At 40.6% G+C, this 20,310-nt stretch overlaps 1 protein-coding gene across 1 annotated transcript; it reads right to left on the minus strand.

Moving 5' to 3' along the window:
* Positions 1–324: 324 nt before the first annotated feature.
* On the minus strand, positions 325–19,163 carry jhy (junctional cadherin complex regulator). Its single transcript, XM_034607432.1, has 9 exons — positions 19,032–19,163; positions 14,696–15,084; positions 11,589–12,294; positions 8,497–8,592; positions 7,420–7,868; positions 6,761–7,025; positions 3,057–3,128; positions 1,344–1,466; positions 325–737 (listed from the first exon to the last, which is right to left on the minus strand). Exons 2-9 carry the CDS (start codon positions 15,037–15,039, stop codon positions 528–530), a joined length of 2,265 nt encoding a protein of 754 aa, XP_034463323.1. The 5' UTR covers positions 15,040–15,084; positions 19,032–19,163; the 3' UTR covers positions 325–527.
* Positions 19,164–20,310: the final 1,147 nt, after the last annotated feature.

The following is a 20,310-nucleotide window of genomic DNA, read 5'->3' on the forward strand; positions in this document are numbered from 1 at the left end:
TTTAGATGAAAGGGATCTATTGATAAAATAATCCTAGTGATGTTTTCACAAGTGTGTTTCATCTAAATTATACAAATTGTTGTTTTATTTACCCTAGAATGGGCCTTTATATTGAAATACTTTATATTTACATCAGGGGGGGGTCCTCTACATGGAGGCCACCATGTTTCTGGTAGTAGCCCAGACTGGACAAACTAAACACCCTTTGAGTTTTTATGACAACTGAAGGTTACCACAGGTTCTCTTTCATGTTTGAAAGAGGAGGGTGAGGTGAGGGGTGTTCAGCTGCCACATGCAACTTCACTACTTTATGTCACTAAATTCTACACACTGCAACTTTAACATTTAAAAAGATTGTGTGTCCTTTAAATAACACAACACAGTGGTTCATGTACGAAACAGTGATTCGTTGATGTGACACCAGGACTAGAGAATTTAAGGTTGCATTATATTGTGCGCCACATCTGGGAGTATATATAAAAAAGAGCACAGGTTCCACGAAGTGTTAATGTGAATTACACATTGCCTCAGACAGCATGCCCTTTTCCGAACAGTGCCACAGCCAGCTTTTCTTCCTCATGCCGTTTTCTTAGGACTTCCAGTTTGGTCAGCAGGGACATATCTGAGCCTTGCCAGAGAGGAGCGAGCTCCGTGAAGTCTTCAGTCTTGAACTTCTGCCTCTGTTTTGGTTGAGACTTTACAGGGGGTTTGGCTATGGTCTTGGCATATTCTAAGGCCTAAGAGAGACAGAGAGAAAGAGAGACACATGTATGCTAATGTATGAATGGAATTATTATACCAGTTGTACAAAAAAAAAAGTACTGAAATCATTATTCCACCATGGACTTTCAAAAATGTCATGGATGCATTTCTTCGATATACAGTACTAGACACACGTGTCCCACACACATGGTTGTGGGACTTAAGTTATGATGCGTGTACACTCAAAATACAGCTTCCTGTTTCATGGCGAAACATCAAAATTCAAGGCCACACCACAGACACGCCAATGAAAATGCAATCTTTTAATAGCTTTTCATCACAGGTTGTACACACCCAGTTTGAAGTTGTTTTTAATAATGAATTCTGTAGCAAGAATTTGTTAACGTACAACAGCTGTAAATCTCCAAAAAGTGTGAGGGTCCAAAATGCTCTTTGTAGATCTGGGCATGACACATGTGCCACACACACACACACACACACACACACACACACACACACACACACACACACACACACACACACACACACACACACACACACACACACACACACACACACACACACACACACACACACACACACACACACACACACACACACACACACACACACACACACACCTTTATCCTGGGAACTTTGTTGTCGCTGCCTTCCGGGTCCTTGGCTGGTAGAAAGGGAATCCGGCTCATTTTTTTGTTCTGTTCGCGGATCACATTTGAATACAGCTTCTGCCGTTTCATTTTCTTCACGATGATGGTGAAAGAGTGAGAAAGGGAGTAAAAGAGAGGAGAGGGGGAGAGAGAGACAGAAGCAGATTATAAATGGGGGTTTAATTAACTGAGCCATTTCTCCCTTAAGGCCCTTCTCTTTGTGTGTCCCCTTAGCAGAGCCTCTCCACGCAGCCCTACAAAACCAAACACAGCTAGCCATTCAGCAGGCCTATCAACATTTACACATATCATTCACTAATAGGCTTGGCCCTAGAGATGCACAGGGCTCGATCTAGTGTAAATTGGCCAAACAGCCTCACTTTTTGCTGAGGATTAACAAGAGATATATCAAAGCACAAAGACCACTTAACTCCTCAGGGGTACTCTTATTTGCTTTGTATATGAAATTCTATTTGTGGAAGACCATGGGGCCTTTAAATGATGAACTTGGGACACCTGGAGGAGGGTCAGTGGAAACATTATAGCTTCTTTAAACAGCATGCACTGCAACCCTGAACCTTTCTAGATCTCTGTGTGTATGACTGGACATTAAACTGACTTTAAGCTGTCAGCTGCCTTTATATAAAGTCTGTTTAACGTCCGACTGAGCTGATGTGTGAAAAGTGTCCGTCAGTGAGAATTCACAGTGAGCCATTTGACTTGTTGACATTTCTATCATTTTTACGGTGCACTCAAAACCCCAAAAACCTTGTGCTAACCCAAAAAGAGTATTACCAGTAAATGACATGTCTGACACTGAGCATCTCCTGTGCTGCATGTGTGAAAAGGCAACTAACAAAATCCAGACCTGATGGCTGATTGGCTTCTCTCTGCCCTGAGTGACTCTGGTTTGTACTTTCTCTCTCTTAATCAACACTACAGTTTGTTTGAATGCTCTATTACTTTATAATGCTGCTTTCAGACATGCATTTAACTCTGAAGAATGTCCGGAGATTCTCTGGAGTTAAATGCATGTCTGAAAGCAGTCTGGGGCTGTATGTGAGAATGCATATCTGAAAACGTAAAATTACCCAACACCTTCCTATATGTGATGAGGATAATAGTAACAGAGTAACAGCTTTCCTAGGCTGTGTGTGAATGTGCCCGTGTCTGTTGGGTCTGTATGTGGTAGCTTAGTTTTACCAAATTTTCCAGGTCACTTTATCAATTAGGGATTTTTACACATATCTTATGTGCTTTTTCGTCTTATTACCTATATATTGACCACATATTGATTGGTAAATCAGCCACTGAGCATCCTCCATCTTCAAGATACTGCAGTTTGATTGGATCTAGATTTACTTCATTGCAATCAATTATACACGTGATGTCTGTGTACCCTGGCTTGAATTGTTCCAATATTGTTTTCTGATCATATTTTACACATTTGATTTTACACAGCTTCCTGCTTCCATCCATAGGATGACCACCCTCTGAACACCAATTTACAGCCTTGCTGGTCCATTCAAGGGGAAAATGACCTGTTTGTGCATTATGTGACAACATCTTTATCTATGTGTGCAGTTCATGGATAAATGAAGCCACCAAAAACAAAGTGGTAGTGTGGCTCAAAGGGTAACAATTCATGGTGAGAAGATTGTGACGCTGCAGGTCAGTACTTACTGTCTTTTCAATGGCAGCGTAATCAGGACACAGGCCTCGATGATTTTTGTCTGTCCTCATCTGCTTGTATGCCTAGATGGATAGATGGATAGACAGACAGACAGATTACTTAATTTGAAGCACACCTTTGTGAGATTGAACTTCATTTGTTTTGACGGCTGTCTTAATAGAAACATGGGCCAAGCAGTAAACCTCAGACAGCAATTGTGATCCATTTTCATGCTTCTCATTGAGTTCAAATTGAGAAAAAACACTCCCTCCTGCTTGTTTGTCCATCTCACTAGCCTGCAATAAATTGACGCCTCTACACTTAAAGAGGGAGAAAGTGCTCACGTATTTGAAGAAGATTTTCACCATTGCTGATGCTGTGAACAGCATGCGGATGAGAAGTGTGTATGTAACTGTGTATGAAGAAATAAAAGTCACAAATGGCATTCCTTGAGACAAAGTCTGATCGAATGGGGCACAGTGACCTTATGTGCGTCTATCTGGGGTGTTCTTGATATGATAAAGCCTGATTCTCTTTCATTCTCAGTCACACACAATGACTGCTTTCATGTTTTTTGCTATGCTAGTGACGTGGCTCCAGGGAGAGCAATGTTGGTCCACTCTGAACTATCTCAATGACTACTGAATAGGGATCTACATACATACATATATATATATATATGTAGTGCCACCATCAGGTCAAAGTTTTTTAGTTATCACTCATCCATTGGACCACAGTTCAGTTCAGTTCTCTACTCCTCAGCCACAGGGGCGGAACAACAAATGCGTCCGAACAACAAATGTCTCTTTTCCTCCCAGAGAAACGAAGGCTCATATGGGTGGATCCTTTACTGGCCAATCTATCCTAGGATTCATTGAGCTTACCACAGGCAAGTAACGAGATGTCGGATGCTTGAGTACCAGGCTTCAACTCAACCATACAGCTAGTACACGTTTAAAAAAACTAAGTGGTATTAAAACTTTCTTATCGTGTCCATCTGCAGCTCTATTGCTTGGCAACAGCAGTAGGGCGGGACAAGCTGGTTACGTAGATCACGGAAATCCTCTGTCCATTTAATTTCGGTTCAGCCTTTGTGGTCTACGCTGCCCACAAAGACAGCGTCCTCTTAAGGAGGTGGCCCCTGAATTGGGACACAGCTTGTATATTTAATAATGCTCATGGTCCAAGCTTGTGCACTGTAGTTCAGTGAGAGCTCCTCTCAATCAAACAGTGACAACTTTTTTGGTGATTTGGATGGTATCTTAATCCAAGTGGTGCTTTTTCTCCGTCTAAACAACCTGTCATGCTAAATGCCCAATGTATTTCAAAGCTAAAACCTTTTACTGATTTACATTAGTTTTTGTGTTTTTCTTTCAAGGGAAGACCAAAATTCAATAATAACATGGCACAGACAGTAAACACAGTGCAAACAGTTCATGGGCTTTGAAAGAATTTTGTCACCAGATCTTACTGTGTTTCCTTATCAGGCTCTGATATGATACTGAGGTGTTTTTCAGGGACACTGTTGGTGAGCTGAACTTAGGTGCTACAAGTAATACGGGAAAAGACAGAAAAAGATGTAGATACTGTCTCTTCTCAGTTGCTGGTGACAATTTGTGTGTGTGACCGTGTGTATAAGGGTGCATACAATCCTTAAGCTGCCGCAGACAAAAGGGAGCCAATCATTCCAGATTGCACCGGCTCCTTTTTGGGAGGAGGATTTCAGTTTGCTTTAGCCACGGACACAACAGGGCACCTTTCTTTCTAAGACTTCTCCCCTCTCCCCCCAAACTCCTAAGTCACGCTCATCTGCTTTCATGCCCCGGCACTACAGCCAGACTGCTTTACAAATTGAGCCTGTAATCTTGTCAGACATGATGGCTAACATGGTGGGAACGATGGGAGGTCAAGGGGTGGGCACCACAGGAGGACTATGTGAAAGCTCCAGAGTGAATACAACCCAAAGCATTTAATAATACTTTCTAGCCTGTCTTGTGTCCATCTCTCAACTGTTAGTTGTTGGGTGGTATGAAAAGTGCTAGTCTAAGCAAACAAAGATCATATAATCCGTTTGTTTTATGGAATTATAGCGTGGTGGTAGAAAAAGTTGGTTTAAAATATCAATATTGCAATGTTTGTTTCAGTTAATGGTTTCATCAACTAGACTTAACTTGATTTAATAACTGTCAATCACAACAATGTGTCTTGTCAAAAAAAAAAAACTTCTAAAGCCATGGCATGAATCCTTCAACGACTAAGCTTTGAACTAGTCTACACATCTACCTTGGAAAACACAGGAGTCCTGAGTTCCTTTCCAATCAGAATCTAACAGCTAAGACTACATCCACACACTATATTCTTAAATTGAAAATGATCTCTGTCAAGACGACTTATAGCTTCATACCAGAAAAAATCTCCATCCATACATACAAACCCACCTGAACATGCATCACATGACGATTCATGAACACTGGTCATGTGCGTGAAGGGGTAAACAGGAAGTAGATTGTCTACTGCAGTTGAACAACAATGTTGAAAAGTCAGAGAAGGGATTTGTTTTCTTGGACGAACAACAACGTGGAGGTGTTACTGGAAGTAAGTGTTAGTACCCTCACCAAATATCCTTGCCTAGTAAGAACCAATCAATAAGGGAATATGCGGGATTGTTTTCAAAAGTCTGTTTCTGCACATCCACACTATAACACAACTTCCACATTTCAAATTAAAGTAAGACCAGCAACATTTCCTAAAGTCCTCACTTTAGGGCCTCAAAAACTTTAGGGGCTCAAACTCCTGGATGCCAGTTGTTAATGTAGTGGAAGTGATGCGCTTTAGAACTATGTGTTAGTAGTGGATGTAGACTGAATAGAGAAAAGGTGAGGGCAAAAACAACTACAGACAAATCATTAAATGCAAATGGCCGTGTTTAGTGGCCCTGCGCCTCACAGACTCTCTCCCTTCTAATCACCTTAGCCTCTAACACATCTTCAAATGGCTTTTCAGAGCCTGCTTTATGCAGTCATCATCTTATAGCAATTAAGTGTATCTTAGTGGAGCTAGACAATTAACCTGATGTTTTATGCCCTCTGTCATTGGAACACTCCTGCTGGATTAAGCAGTCCCTGCATGAAGACAGCTGAGGGGATTATTTGGGACTTCAAAGAGGTATTTATTTGTGTAACTCCTCATGTATGTGGGGATTAAAGGGGAATGGCACTCAACTGAAGAATTTATGTGTCACTTTTGTTCGGTGAAACTGCATAATGTGTTCTAATTTTTCAAACTTGTATATGTTTTTTCTGTATATGTTGAGTGAGTTTAGTGATTCTTGAGTGCAGAACAGGTCATATACAGTACAGACATTGTAATTACCCATCAGCAAAACCAAGTTATTCTGAAAGAACTATTGTGACTCAGCATTGAGAACCAGCCAGCAGCCTCTACCCACGAAGAAGGGCCACATGATGAAATGATTTGTTAATGATGGGATTCTATAGACAATGTATACAAAGCCTATGATAACTGTGAGCATATCTAGTAGTGCATGAGTGACCAGGCATGCTCTCTGAATACTCAGTGGAGGAAGCAAACACTTTTTTTATCTGTGTGACAGACAAATAACACACTGATGAGACTCAGATATAATTCTTCTGCAGTAAAAGATGAAAAGTGTTAAGACTGCAAGACACTTATGAAGCTCACAGACAACACCGACCTTGCAATTAACTCTCGCTCTCAGCTGCTTCTGTTTCTCCATCTGAACCAGGTAGCTGTCAGAGTTACTGCTATGGATGTGGAAGGCTGTGTTCTCACTCTGACAAGGGCTCAGCCCAGGCTCTTCTCCTGTCAGGGGCTTTCCTATAGGTGGAAGAACTGAGTACGAGCCCGTGCCCTGTGACGAAGCAGTAGTAGGAGTCCTGAGGGGGCTCCGAGTCTGCTCCTCTTTTTCACAGGATAATGGCAACTGTGATGCCCTTGTCCTGAAACACAAAATTATTCGTGGATATTGAATGGTCCAATGATATTAGATTAGTACATCCAATTTACATGTGTTATTATTATTATTATGGTCATTACAGAAATACTACAGTGATGCCATAATTTAGGTGAGGCACAAACAAATGTGACATGTGTTATATTATCATAATTATTATTATTATCATTATTGTTGTTGTTGTTGTAAAAATGTATATATCTATATCTTTCATTCATTTTCATAATGTTTTATACTATCATTTGTCATCAGCTGTGTTGTGATTGTTGTGATGTGTTAAAGATATTCTCTATTTTTTCTATGTTCCATTATTTGATGCCATACACATGTGTCATTTCTTCCTCATTTTGATTAAATAAAAGACAATATCAATGCTTCACCTTTGCCATTGTTCAGGACTACTCTCCAGGTTTTGGTGGAGAAGCTGTGTATTCAGCACTTCCCGAGACATGAAGAAGGACTTTCTAGAATTGTTTTTTTGTTGATATCCTGTGGACAAGGCCAGTTGAAGTTCAGACGTGGGGCTCCAGTGAGGATGACCATGCAGAGATGCTAGGTTGATGATGGCATCCTGGCCATCCTTCTGCTGAAGTAATGAAAGAAGATGGGATGACGTGTTGAGGTTGATGTTGAGGTGGATGGTCGGGGGCAAAGGCTGTGAGGAAGTCGTCTTCTGAGGTTCAGGCTGAGTTACAGCAGCTGCTTGAGCTAATGGGACACTCAAACAATCTCCCCGCTCAGCTTTGACCGCCACAGCTGGGGGCTGCCGTCGAGAGGGGTTGGGGTACTCTTTACACTGGCCTTTCTTCCCCTTGCTGATCTGGGTGACCTGAGGTTGGAGAATGATTAACAGCAAGGATAAGAATATTTTCATTGATGTAGGATGTGTATGTCCATATCAATATCCACCTGAAATAATGTGTTTTAATGCCAGCAAACAACCTTTAAATACGGGTCTCATTTCACCATCATATTGAAAGGCTGTGGATGTTTACAGCTTAAACTCCTCTGTATTTATGTGAGATATACTAACTATTTATAAATGCAGTGTGAAGCACAAAGTACCAGACAAACATTAGCTCTGAGTAAGAGGGACAATTCTTTCCCAAGAATAAGGGCTGGTACACCTCTTTACATGATCGGACCAAATTATTTAGCAAGAGGCCTGCGAGCGTGTGTCTCATGCATCTAATGCCGTTGATTTGGCAAAACACCAGCTTTTCCCGTTCCAGTGGGAAAATATTTATACTCCTCGGTTTTATGTTTTTCATTACGGCATTAATCGTATCTAGTAAGCCCCAGTGAAAAAATATCATGAGTGACAACGTTCCCAAAATGAAACAAACAGACAGCGTGATAGTGCCCCCATGGTGTAGAAGATAGATAGCCCTGATTAAGCTTCCACACCCCCAGTACTGCAAAACAAACATAAAATAATGTGGGGGCGGGGGGCCTACCCGCAACTGTTGTGTTTTTTGGAGCAACCTCAGCTCAGGGTCCGAGCTGTCCTGCTGGTTCTCTGCTGGAGCCGGCTTCTTAAGAGTTTCCTGCACCTTTAAACACAACAAGCAGAGAAAAGTATTACACTGATACAAAAAAGTATTTAATATATTTTCTGTTGATACAGTAAAACTGGAGCACACATTCTCATTGAGACCAGTGCCTGACCATTAAAACCTACACACCAATATAAGGCTATCAATATTGCATCCATTATTATCAGGGACATCATATTACATCAATTTACTATTTCAGGTCCTTATGCAGTGTGGAAATGTGTCCTGTTAATGCTGTAATGAAAAGCATTTAACTTCAGGACTCCCCCAGTGGCAGAGGACCACCTGAGTGGATCGATGGTATTGACAGGCGGAAGACTTTTTCATGGAACACCAGTAATTCTGTGAGGTTGAATTGGGGAAGGTCACAGCAAATGCCTGGATCCAGTTGTAACATATCTATCGATTAGTGTGTTTGTCATTGCATCTAATAGCATGAAATGCTACTATTATGCTGAGAGAACCCAGACAAATTCAGGGTACTGTTGGGCAAACCAGCATGTAAGCTGCACGCTCCTTTGTCCTTTGTCTTTCAAGCTGAGTTTGATCATTTTGGTGATTAACTCAACCTCACATTAACTCACTAACCAAACAGGCGCATCTATTTTCAAATGGCAGAGACTTTGAGACATTTGGGTGGTGTTACAGATGAACGAGGGCAGAGCAGTTGTTTGAAGATCATTAGCAGGCGTCAGTGAATCCTGTGTGTCCGGCAATGTACACACTCACACACAAACACTTTGCACCTCTCACCTTTACCCATTCCCCCTGCTATTGCCTTTTGTCACCCATTATAAAAATCCCAATCAGTTGGAGCAAATGATCAAGCCTGTATTGCATTTTGAGCATGGTAAGCTGTGTAATATCTTTTCTACTAAATTGGGCCTGTAATTGCTTCTCTGCGAGACGATGTCACAACAAAGTCTGGCAATTGCAGCTAGCTGTATTACCTCCTGTACCCGGGAAACATCTGCTTTTCGCAATGAGGACTTCAAAGGGGCTGTGGATCTTGAATTGCATTTAGCTGCTATTGTGGCCGGCCCAGGTAATCTTGATTAGGTGTTTAGACTGGGGCAGGGTATACAGTGGCAGAGAGCTCCCCAGAGCTTTGGTCTAAAGCTATTAAAAGATTGTACATTATGTTCCCATGGCTTTGAAGTGAGGGCCTGCGAGAGGAGAAGGGACTCTGAGGGCTGAGTGCAATAGCAGAAGATTGATCTGCTACTTCTGTCTTTATCAAAGGAGGCCCGAGCCCCGATGAAGCCAATCACTGCTGCAGCCTCTCTGCCACTTGGCCAGGCTAAACATTTGCTGCATTAGGAAATTGTGTACATTTAATGACACGTCTAATTATAACAAGCTGCCTTCAGATGGCCACTCCCATCAAAAGACCAAATGGGTTATTTTAAATGGGTCCGGTAACAACTGGCTTGTCTGCGCTCATATTGATTTTTGAAACTGATGATATTTGTACATAGTGTTGCTATCTTTTGCAAGGAGCAACAGAAAGGAAAGTACAGTAGGAAGAACAGTGAGCTTTGTGGTAAAAGACGTTAGGCATCTCACAATTTGAGGGCCCTGATTGCGAGATTACTACACTTGGCACTGTATTTGTGTGTCTAACCTTCAGTATTAGATTTTATAAAAATCTGTAGGAGATAAAATGTGAATATCATGTGTGTGTGTGTGAAAATAAATTATCCTATTTCATTCAAGTTTGCACTCTAGACTTACCCCAGAGCCACAGTTATTATAAAGATTGTATTTTATTCTAAAATATGGTTTAAAAATTACTCTGGTTTCTGCGTGTTTCTTTAAAGCTTTGTTGATATTTAACGCTGTTGCCGTAGCACATCCAATTCATAGATTAATCCTGTAATGAAACAAAAAAACACAGACTACATGCAAATTGGTGCCCCCTTCTTTTATGCCCTGTGTCCCTCATTAAGTAAGACACGTCTTTGGGGAGACAGAGCAATGGAAAACTAACAAGCGAATTCAGAGGGAAAATGACAAAACACAAGGGCTCAGGAGAGGGAAAGGCTCCGGCTCTGTTTACTATTGCACAAAGCTAACGGCTCTTGACTATGTAAATGGTGATGATATGAGACATTGTAGAGGGCTGGGGCTCAGATGGGTGAACAAGGTTGGGGGTATTATAGCCAGCAAACAGTCTTGTGGCCCAACAAATGGGGAATGCGGGCCATCCCGACCAATTATGCCACTGTGCCAGGTGCAGGGATGTCTAAGAGCCTATTGGTAACCATGCGTCTCTGATGTTCTTGTTGTACACATCAACTCATAATAAGCACTGCATAGCCAGACATGGCTCCTTTCATATGGTGGAGGAGAAGGCAGATGAAAACAGATATGCTCCTCTGCCAAATTAATTTTCCAGACTGGGTCAGAGGAAACATCATAGGATATTTTCTATTGGTTGTCCGAGATGACTTTATATGGCATATAGATACCATTAATATTAGTAACACTATAGTTACTGCCTGTAACCCACAATAAGACAAACTTACCAGTAGGTGTTGGGGGCTAAAATTTAGAATATTGTTTGTCTCCATCAATTTTCAAAACAAACAACCTAAAATAAATTCAATAGATAAAGTTCATCTATCTATCAGGAGGCTGTAAAGTCACATGATACTACCAAACAGATCACAAACATAAACTGCAGTTCAAACTGGAATGGGAAGTCAAATCACTTCGACCTATTTTTTCCCCATTGTCTGCCTCCAGTCAAACTTCATCCTATGATCATGTGCAACAAAAGCTCTGCCATCCAAGATTCATTATCTATACTAGTGCAGCTCCTGGTGTCTGTTTCTGTAATTGCAACCTGTTTCAAGAGAATGTCTGCCTGAGGGTGATCATTACAGTTTTCTACGCAAGTTTGTTTTCATGTTTCAAACATCCTATTCTCATTATGTCATTTTAACAATCAGTAGATGCTACTGGCCAAAAAAACTAGATTCTGTACTCACATCATTCACATTGGGCATCTGTTTGCGTGCATGCACCCTCACATAAGAGCCATGTTTAGATCTGCTGCACCCAAGGGTTATTTTGTTAAGTTTCACTTTGTCCTCCACCAGGCTTTGTAGCTTGTTGTTTGATGAAACATTTGGGTTTGGCAGTGTAGAGGTGCTCATTTCCTGGATGGGTCCTCTTTGTGCACATCTCAATTGTTGGTAGTGCATCCTAAATTCTGTGCCATGTAGGTCCTCTCTCATATTAGGAGACCCACTCAAATGTTCACTGTCAAAGCTTCTTTCATAGTTCTCTCTGATTCCTCTCTGTAAACTGCTGACATTTTCCTTTTTAGTGGAAGCTTCTGAAAGGTGAGCTCCTGGTGACCTACTCTGACAAGCATGCTTGTGACCGTGGTGAGATGCTGCCGTGCTTGTAAGACCATCTTCTGGGTGTAGGCGATACGGCTGGTCTGACTTATTGCCAGCTGTATGTGGAGTCACAACAGGTGGACTTGTGTCAACAATGTATCTGTATCCTCCTTTTTTTCCCAGTGCTTGTCCATCATCGTATGAATGAGCAGGTTTCTCTTCAGGGACTTGGGGATATCCCTCAACAGAATTCTGTGGACTCTCAATGAAGCGGCCGTTTCCCTTCACGTTGGTCCTCCAGCTGGGGTCATATCGCAGGTCAGAATAGGTGTCATCAGGCAGCAGCCGACTGTTAGGTTAAAGATAGACAACAGAATAAACATCATTTGTCCAGAACAAGCCTTAGACTGAACGTGTGTTCTACGTCTCTGGATATAATTATACAAGAACATGTTCATATACAGTATGTATAGTATAGTGTTAATTATATTATTAGTAATTGAATACATTTTTGGTAAGCAGCTTTATTAATGAGATTTTCATATTGAAGGTTTACAGACACCTGAATGCCACATAGTCCTGTAGTGAGGGGTCAAAGGAACAAGAGGCATTAGACCATTATTAGAATGATGATGTCCTCAAACAAAGTATTAGGCCTTATCACAGACTTCTGAAATTGAAAAAGATGAGGGGGCTATGAGCCTGTATTTATAGATAATTTTCGTATTTTCACCTCCAGGCTCACTAATGAGAGTGTATTTGAGAGCTACTAGCGGGGGAATGGTTCACAAACGGCAATTTTCAGCTTATGAAATGGCTTGAAAATTGCAGGCTAAAATGCTCTTTCTGATGGTGATGAAAAGATCTCATTAAAATAAATAGCAGAGAGCCTCTTTGTTGTGCTTACTGGGAGGACGAGGGGAGCCTAATTCTCCTGCTGTGATGTTGTGCATGTGGGGGCGGCGGTGGGGGGGTGTCTAGGTGTAGGGCCCTTCACTTCGATGAGGCCAAAAGGGTAAGGGATGTCTCTCTAATGACTGAGACTCAAACAAGTTGGAGAATGCATTATAGACAACATGCAGCTAGGCGTGATGCCTCCAACACTGGCAGAACCCCACAGACCATTATTTCTAGCGCAAGATACAGATACATAAATACAAAAGCCAGTGAAATATAGTGACAATCACTGAATGGGAAAATAAAAAAAATCATCATACAGACTATATTCAAATATCCTTTGGAGAGAGATAGGTGTAAAATATAGCGAGGAGGGATGAATAGACTTGCTTTAATAGGAATCTTTTGCTTGAATGAGGAATGCCCATTGGGTTTGTAAACTATGCATTGTGTGAAAAGGCTTACCCACTTTGAGGAGGGAGCAGAGAGGACCATGAGAACATGATAATGGGAATGGGACTGTGTCCACTTCCTCAGTCCTATGAAATGGAGCCTTTTGTGAGAATATGTCATGTTCATTTTCCTCTGAAACAATGTACTTTGGGATGCGGACCCACACTTGGTGGGCATCAATCCGCACAGGTTAATGACGGGAAAATGGAGAGTGCCCCTTTTCAGTTTTGCAGGGAGAGGACTGTCAGCCGGGGTGTGAAGGAAAGAGAAGAGGAGACAACAGTACGAGTCGACGAGATTGGCAAAACAGATGAGGTGTTGTCCTCACCACAGAGGCCTCCCTCTGCTCTGCTCCCTCAAAAGAGTGAAAGAGAGATCTCCTTTACTGCAACAATGATCCCTGGTAATGGACCACGAGTGACCACTTATTGTGATCCACCCAAACAAAACAAAAATCTAATTTCCCTCAAATGAAAGCTGTTATTCTCAAAGCACCTGAATTAGGCCATTCTCACCACAACGTACGATCAGTGCCTGCATCTCATTAAACGGCCGACACGGTTTCATTGTTAAGTGATGAATGAAGGCTATTCCTCTTTCATCATCCATGTGCTGTGTAAAAGTAAAGGGTTTGATTGCTGCCATACACTCCTTGTTGTATTCCATCTAAGCAGCACTATTATCTGCTTAATTTTAATTAATTTGTCACAGACAGTGAAAGTGACAGTCCAGTTCAATAGGCAAACCGAACAAGGCCGGGCACAGATCTCACCATAGTGAATAGCTTTAATTATGTTATATACATTTGCAGAATTATCCTCTACAAAGCCAATGATGTGATGAGCCACATTGTCTTCACAACTGTATCTATACCCAGCTAATCTCTACAACTGCGTAAAGTGAAATTAAATTTTAATTATGATTCTAGACGAAACCAAGAATTAAAGAGTGCAGGTTCTATATCAACAGGCAGGCTTTAACAACTGCTTTAACTACAAACATGAGTTACTGCCATCTATTGGGCAAAGTGCAGGACCACATATGAGACTTCGTCATCTGTATTACAGTGACACTTAAAAGACAAGTCTATTTATGTATCATATTATCACACATTTCTATCACAAGTCAAATAAACTCAATAACCGTGTGTGTGTGTGTTAATCCCTCGTGACAAAGAGCTCCATTGTTTTTTTTTAAGATTAACCTCCTCAGTAGGAGCAAACAGATTTAGAGCTGAGAGCCACAGACAGGGCAGTAAGGCGGACTGACACACAGTATTGTTTGTTTACAAAATAACAGAACACACTTCTGACCATAATTAACTGATGTTGAGTGTGTACAGATGTTACAACACCTCATAAGTTGCTATTTGCTGGACAAACCAGAGACAGTGAGCTCACCTTCCTCCTCTTTCATCCATCTGTGTATCCAAATATTCAGTCTGTTGGAGGGCTGGGTTCCTCTTGGTATGGAGGTTGGATGCTACGTCTAGGCTATCATAAACTTGAAGATCTTCAGTGTCATCCTCATCATCTCCCTGCAGTAAGCTCTCAGCATTCTCCTTTTCAGTGTTTTGATCAAGGTGGCCAATGTGCATTTGTAGCTGCTGTTGGTAGGCTCTCTCCTGGGCCAGGCGCTCTGTGTCGGACTCCCCAGATTCCCACTGGTTGGCAGGAACAGCTTGCCTCCTCTGCTCGGCCTTCGTCTCTGCACACATCCTTCCTTGTCCAAGTCCTTGGTCCATGTGTATGTTGCAGATGGAGAGTCTGCTTCATGAAGATCTGATTATCTATGTGGTTGTGAATATTATACAAGATCAGCAACAGGCCACTGTGTGAGCATCTTAAGTATATTGAGCCTTTATGTATTCATCTCATGGCATTGAGCTACACATGCCTAAAAGTATGAACATGCAGGTCTGAGATGGGTAACATCTAAATCTCACTGTACAGCAGGTCAATTTGCTGTAAGTTACTTCAAGTTCATTATGGGCTCGAAATAAATCACTGAATCACTACATGTCAAAGTTAGACTCAAGTGGAAATGTGTAAACACGAATGAACAAAACAAAATACTGCACCTATCCTGTAAAGCCCCATGAATATATACAAACCCGAACAGATTACACTTATTTGTACCTCTTTTTTTTGCTTGTCTGTTTTTTTTTTTTTATTATCATTATTATCATAATTTATTTGTTTTGTTTGTATGTCTCTTTCTCCACATAAAGGTAAAAAAAAAAAGGAAGAAAAAATGTAAGTCTCAGTAATGAGAACACTGGCCGTCATTGGATTTAACTTTTAAGCACAGTATAATGTTCAGTTTACCAGCCTCAAATTAGTTCTGTTTATTTATTTTTTTACATACCCAGGTTTCTAAATGTAACCAGGAATATTATATAAAAATCGATTCTTTATCGGCCTTTCCCTCCACAAATGATTTGACTTGTCACAGTTGGAAAAGCGCAGGTGTTGCTGACATTGAGGATGGCTTGGTATTCTGTGGTAATGCTGCTTTCAAACAATGTTGGCTGAATGGGCGGAAGAGAAAAGATAAAAAACACCCCTTATTCCAACATGGAAGAATTCACAAATTATGCCAAAGGTGGTTAGTTCTAATGCTAACTCCTTAAAGTACATACAGAGCCCAAATTAAGCACTTGTTTTATATGTAGGAGTTTTATGTGAAACTAGACACAAACAGAGTGAAGCTTCTAAAAAAAGAGTTATATTGATTGTATTACTGCTAGTATAGGTTCTTTATAGGCAGTCTGTTGACATCAGAAACTCCATAATGCTCTAATTGAGAATTACAAGGTAAAGGTTTTCCCATTTTTCACATTACTATTTTGAAGGACATGATGTCACGCAAATGACATGCATGAATGAAATCAACATGGAATACCACAACCCTAAAACTGAAAACTCTACATATTATTAAGCCATCACCTGTGTTTCCCTACAGTGACGTGTCAATATGTTTCTAGAGGAGGCCTCACACCAATCAGTGAGCCTGTTGCTTGGAGAATTCAAAAACTCACTTGGCAAATTAGAATCAAGAAACACAGATGGAATAAAATAAAAATTTGCATCCAATTCAATTCAATGTGGAATAGGGTTGCTGGCAGTTGTAAATCGACATCTACATCACTCTGACTGACTTTGTCAACTTGCGAAATCACGACACTCTCTAATGTCAAGTTAGTTTGAGAGGGGAGGGAGGTTGATGTCTGATTCAGGATATATGGCTGTTTAAACTATTGTTTTTTTTTATTTTGGGGCGAGGCAATTAATTGATCAGTTAGTCAGGATTTTTGATCATATTATTTACTTGAATGAATTTAAGATTAGTCTAATACAATTATTATATTAACCATTTGTCTTTGCAGAGATTATTATTATTATCCATACAAATTGTATACGTTTTTGGATAGTTTCCAAGTTATTACTAAGCCAATCAAGCAGACCTAACCCTAACCAGGCCAAAGCTGTGACTGCGATGTGGCTCAACACATCTGTGCTAAATGTTTTGAGTGTGAAAAACAATGAGTGGACCCAATGTGTTGGCACATGTGGATGAGAAGATCCCTTCTGTATTTAGAAGGTGATGCTGATGATGAGGGGTTAGGGTTAGGGTTAGCAATGTGTCTCAGCATCTCAAGACAATTTGTAAATAAGGGTTTCCTGTTTATTGTAGTTGTTCCGTTGTTCCACAAGGTGGAGCCACATGTAAAATTATGGAACAACATCTACCTTCCAATATTGCAGTTTTGACATTAATGACATTCTGACAACTTAAAATTAAACTTGAAATGTCAAAATCGCAAAAAAACATGAACCTAATGCCTTGGAGAAAATAGAGGCTTTTCTAGTTATTGCTTTGTCTTTCAAAAACATAAGATCCAACACGATTTGACTGACAATAAATCCTTACTTGAAATATTAGTTCCTTTAAATTGAGGATGAGTCACAATCAAGTAAAACATGAACTGAGTACATAAGATGAAGAGTTGTATAGTCAAAAAACAGCTGTACATTTAACAATATTTTAAAGATATCAGATATTAGAATGCACAATAACAACCATGTTCTCCTCAAATGACAGGTCCTTTAAACTCCTCCAAATACTTTTTGCACTTTAAACAACTTCACTATTTAGACAAACTAGTTATTCTTTTATAATAAGAAAAAAATGGTTCTATGCCACTGTGGACAAAGTGTCTCCTTGACAGTCCTTTTGTCTTTGTGGTGTCCATAAATTAAGGAACAGTTCTCCGACCATCAATGACTACATGCCCCACTTTAAAAGAAGACTGTCGTTACATTGCGTTAAGCTTCCTAAACTTTAAGGACCAGTTTTGCAACATCATCATAACCTTCTCTGCAGTCGTTTTTTAAAATCCTATAGTCCACATCAAAACATGGATGATCATGAGTCTCAGCATACTGTTGTGTGCAGCATCATTTTTCTTGCCTATAGGTCATTAACTGTGTCAACTGTTTCATAGTTTGGACTCAACTTTGTTCATGATCTTTCTTGTATTTTCATTGTCTTCCTGAGGCAGGCCCAGGAACCAGAGGTCTCAGCTTGTCTTGTACCTGCATTTTCCCTGCACACTTCATTCAGAAAGTTGTTTTATGTTTTCTGATTAACTCAATTTGTGTCTGCATTGTGTCGGTCTCCTCGTTGTTTTCTATTGCAGCGTCTCTGTTGGCTCCATCACTAATGTCACTGCCTTTCCTCCTCAGTTTGGGGCTAGGTGTGATACCTGCCATCTTTTCAATCACCTCTTCAATAGAAGATATGCCCCTTTGAGAACGTAAGTCATGGTCAAGCATGCAAGAAGGTTGTTTGACAATGGCCATGTAATCCATACAGAAATCTTGTCTAAGTAGTCTGGTTGAGGCATTGAAATGTATGACTAATAATAAATTGTGAAGCGAGGCAGGTTCATATCCCAGAGGACCTGCTAAAATGTCAACTCCTTATTTTCACCCTCTGGGTTCTGTTTGGAAATAAATGTCTTTGCCAGTTTCTGCAGAGACATGAGGGGAAGCAAATGTTGGTCTGACTGGGCCATAAGTGGATTGTGAGCTAAATTAGACCAATGTGATGTGTCACAGCATTAAAGAAAATATCAAGAGCAGGGCCAATAAGAGTTTGATGGCTGGGGCCCTGGAATATACACATCCATCATTCACTGATGTGATACCTGGATTCGACAAATTGAAACTTCTGATATTAAACAGGCTAATATAGGTTTGAGAATGAAAGTAAGTAATACACTTGTGTTACCTTTCATGCAATAATGAAGTAGCTGCCATGTGTTGTTTGTAGGTAGAATACAGTGATCAAAACTGATTAGGAATGTATAATATAATATTCAAACTGAATATGAACTGAAATCAAGTAAAATCGGTGTACTCGTGCTGGGAACCTCACAGACTCCTGTCTGAGAGATTACAATGAACACCAGAAACCACTACGTGTGTAACACCAGAGAAGTAGGGCTTAGGTACGTTGTCACCTTTTGCTTTGCTTAACAGTGGAAGATAACCAGTAGGTACCCGTGAGTTAGCTTAGCATCCTGTTTCACCAAACGAACCGTAAACCCGACCTGGTTCTAGGCTCAGAAAATGCCCTCTGTGGTTCTTGTCTTTATTGTGTCTGTTAAGACCGCGCTCAACGATCGTGTTAACGGTGCTTTCAAGAAGTAAAGTAAGTTTAAATACCCACCGGTACTCACCAGCGGCAGCGCGTAGAGGCACTTCCGGTGTCAACACAAACTGCCACTGATATGTAGAGGCAGCTACCTTTGATGCCACACGGTTTATAGGCAGCTGCCCTTGTTGCCACGCAACACTGTTTGGCAGCTGCCCTTGTTGCCACGCAACACTGTTTGGCAGCTGCCCTTGTTGCCACACTGATTAGAGGCAGCATTCACTGCCGCCACACTGTCTGAGAGCACCTAAAGCAAGTAAGGCTGTTGATCTGCCCAGTATCAGTTACAGTGTGACTCTAGGCTGAATAAATGTATTCAGGGTTTTTGTGTAACAAAACAGCAAAGAGAGACTCACAAAATAAAATGTCCAGTTGCATTTAAACCATTTACAGTTTTATTTACTATCATAAGTTGACTTTGGCCCAAGTGTTTTCCTTATGATGGGATCTCATAGGCATTCTCCAAGGACTCTTAGTTAAATACACTAACAATATATTTTTTATGAGTTATGAACTTCTATGGCATAAAAGCATCAGTGCATATACTAGACAAATGACGAACGAAGCTGTACACAACAAAGTTTTATTCTTCAGTATTTATATGAATTCAGTTAACTGACTGTTACGCTCAGCCTCGGAGAAACCTGAGCATAACATAAGTTTGGCTCCCCTCTTTCCCCACTCCCAAATATGACCAGTGACACAGCTGATTTGCAGTCCAAAACAAAAGGCAATTTATTAAAAAAATTCAGGTAGAAACAATACATCTTACCTGCCTACCTAAACAAAAGCAGGAGCAAAGAAAACAAAAAGGCTTCTCTTCCCTACAATTATCAGGACTGCTCAGAATATCATTCAAAGGTAACGAACAGAAACACTGAGCGATTACACAACAATACACATAAGACGGGTTTCAAAAAACGAAGGAACGGTCATGTTGGGAGCCAGGAAAAAGACGAAGGCGAAGACCTTCTTCTTCTTCTTCTTCTTCTTCTTCTTCTTCTTCTTCTTCTTCTTCTTCTTCTTCTTTTTGTTGTTTAATGGCGGTTGGCACCTAACGTTAAAGGTGCATTATTGCCACTACAAAACAAAACAAAACAAATAAATAAAAAACAACAACCATAACTTAAACTTAGATCCTCTTTATTAAACCAGTTTCTTTTAAAAACTCAAGCAATACTTTATATTTTCCTTCTCCAATACTGAACAAATTCTTCAGGTTTAACTCTTCCACTCAACATTTCCTCAGCTCCTTCTCTAGTTTTCCTCTCTCAGTGTTATATTTCTGGCAGTG

This window comes from Hippoglossus hippoglossus, chromosome 14, assembly GCF_009819705.1.
Source record: "Hippoglossus hippoglossus isolate fHipHip1 chromosome 14, fHipHip1.pri, whole genome shotgun sequence".
Lineage (NCBI taxonomy): Eukaryota > Metazoa > Chordata > Actinopteri > Pleuronectiformes > Pleuronectidae > Hippoglossus > Hippoglossus hippoglossus.

Excerpts from the sequence above, each read along its gene's own strand:
- jhy (XM_034607432.1), bottom strand. The coding sequence starts at position 15,039 with ATGGACCAAGGACTTGGACAAGGAAGGATGTGTGCAGAGACGAAGGCC. Across the intron at positions 7,026-7,419 it reads AGTCCTGAACAATGGCAAAG|GACAAGGGCATCACAGTTGC; the intron begins GTGAAGCATTGA and ends TTTGTGTTTCAG. Across the intron at positions 3,129-6,760 it reads GAGCGAGAGTTAATTGCAAG|GCATACAAGCAGATGAGGAC; the intron begins GTCGGTGTTGTC and ends CTATCCATCTAG.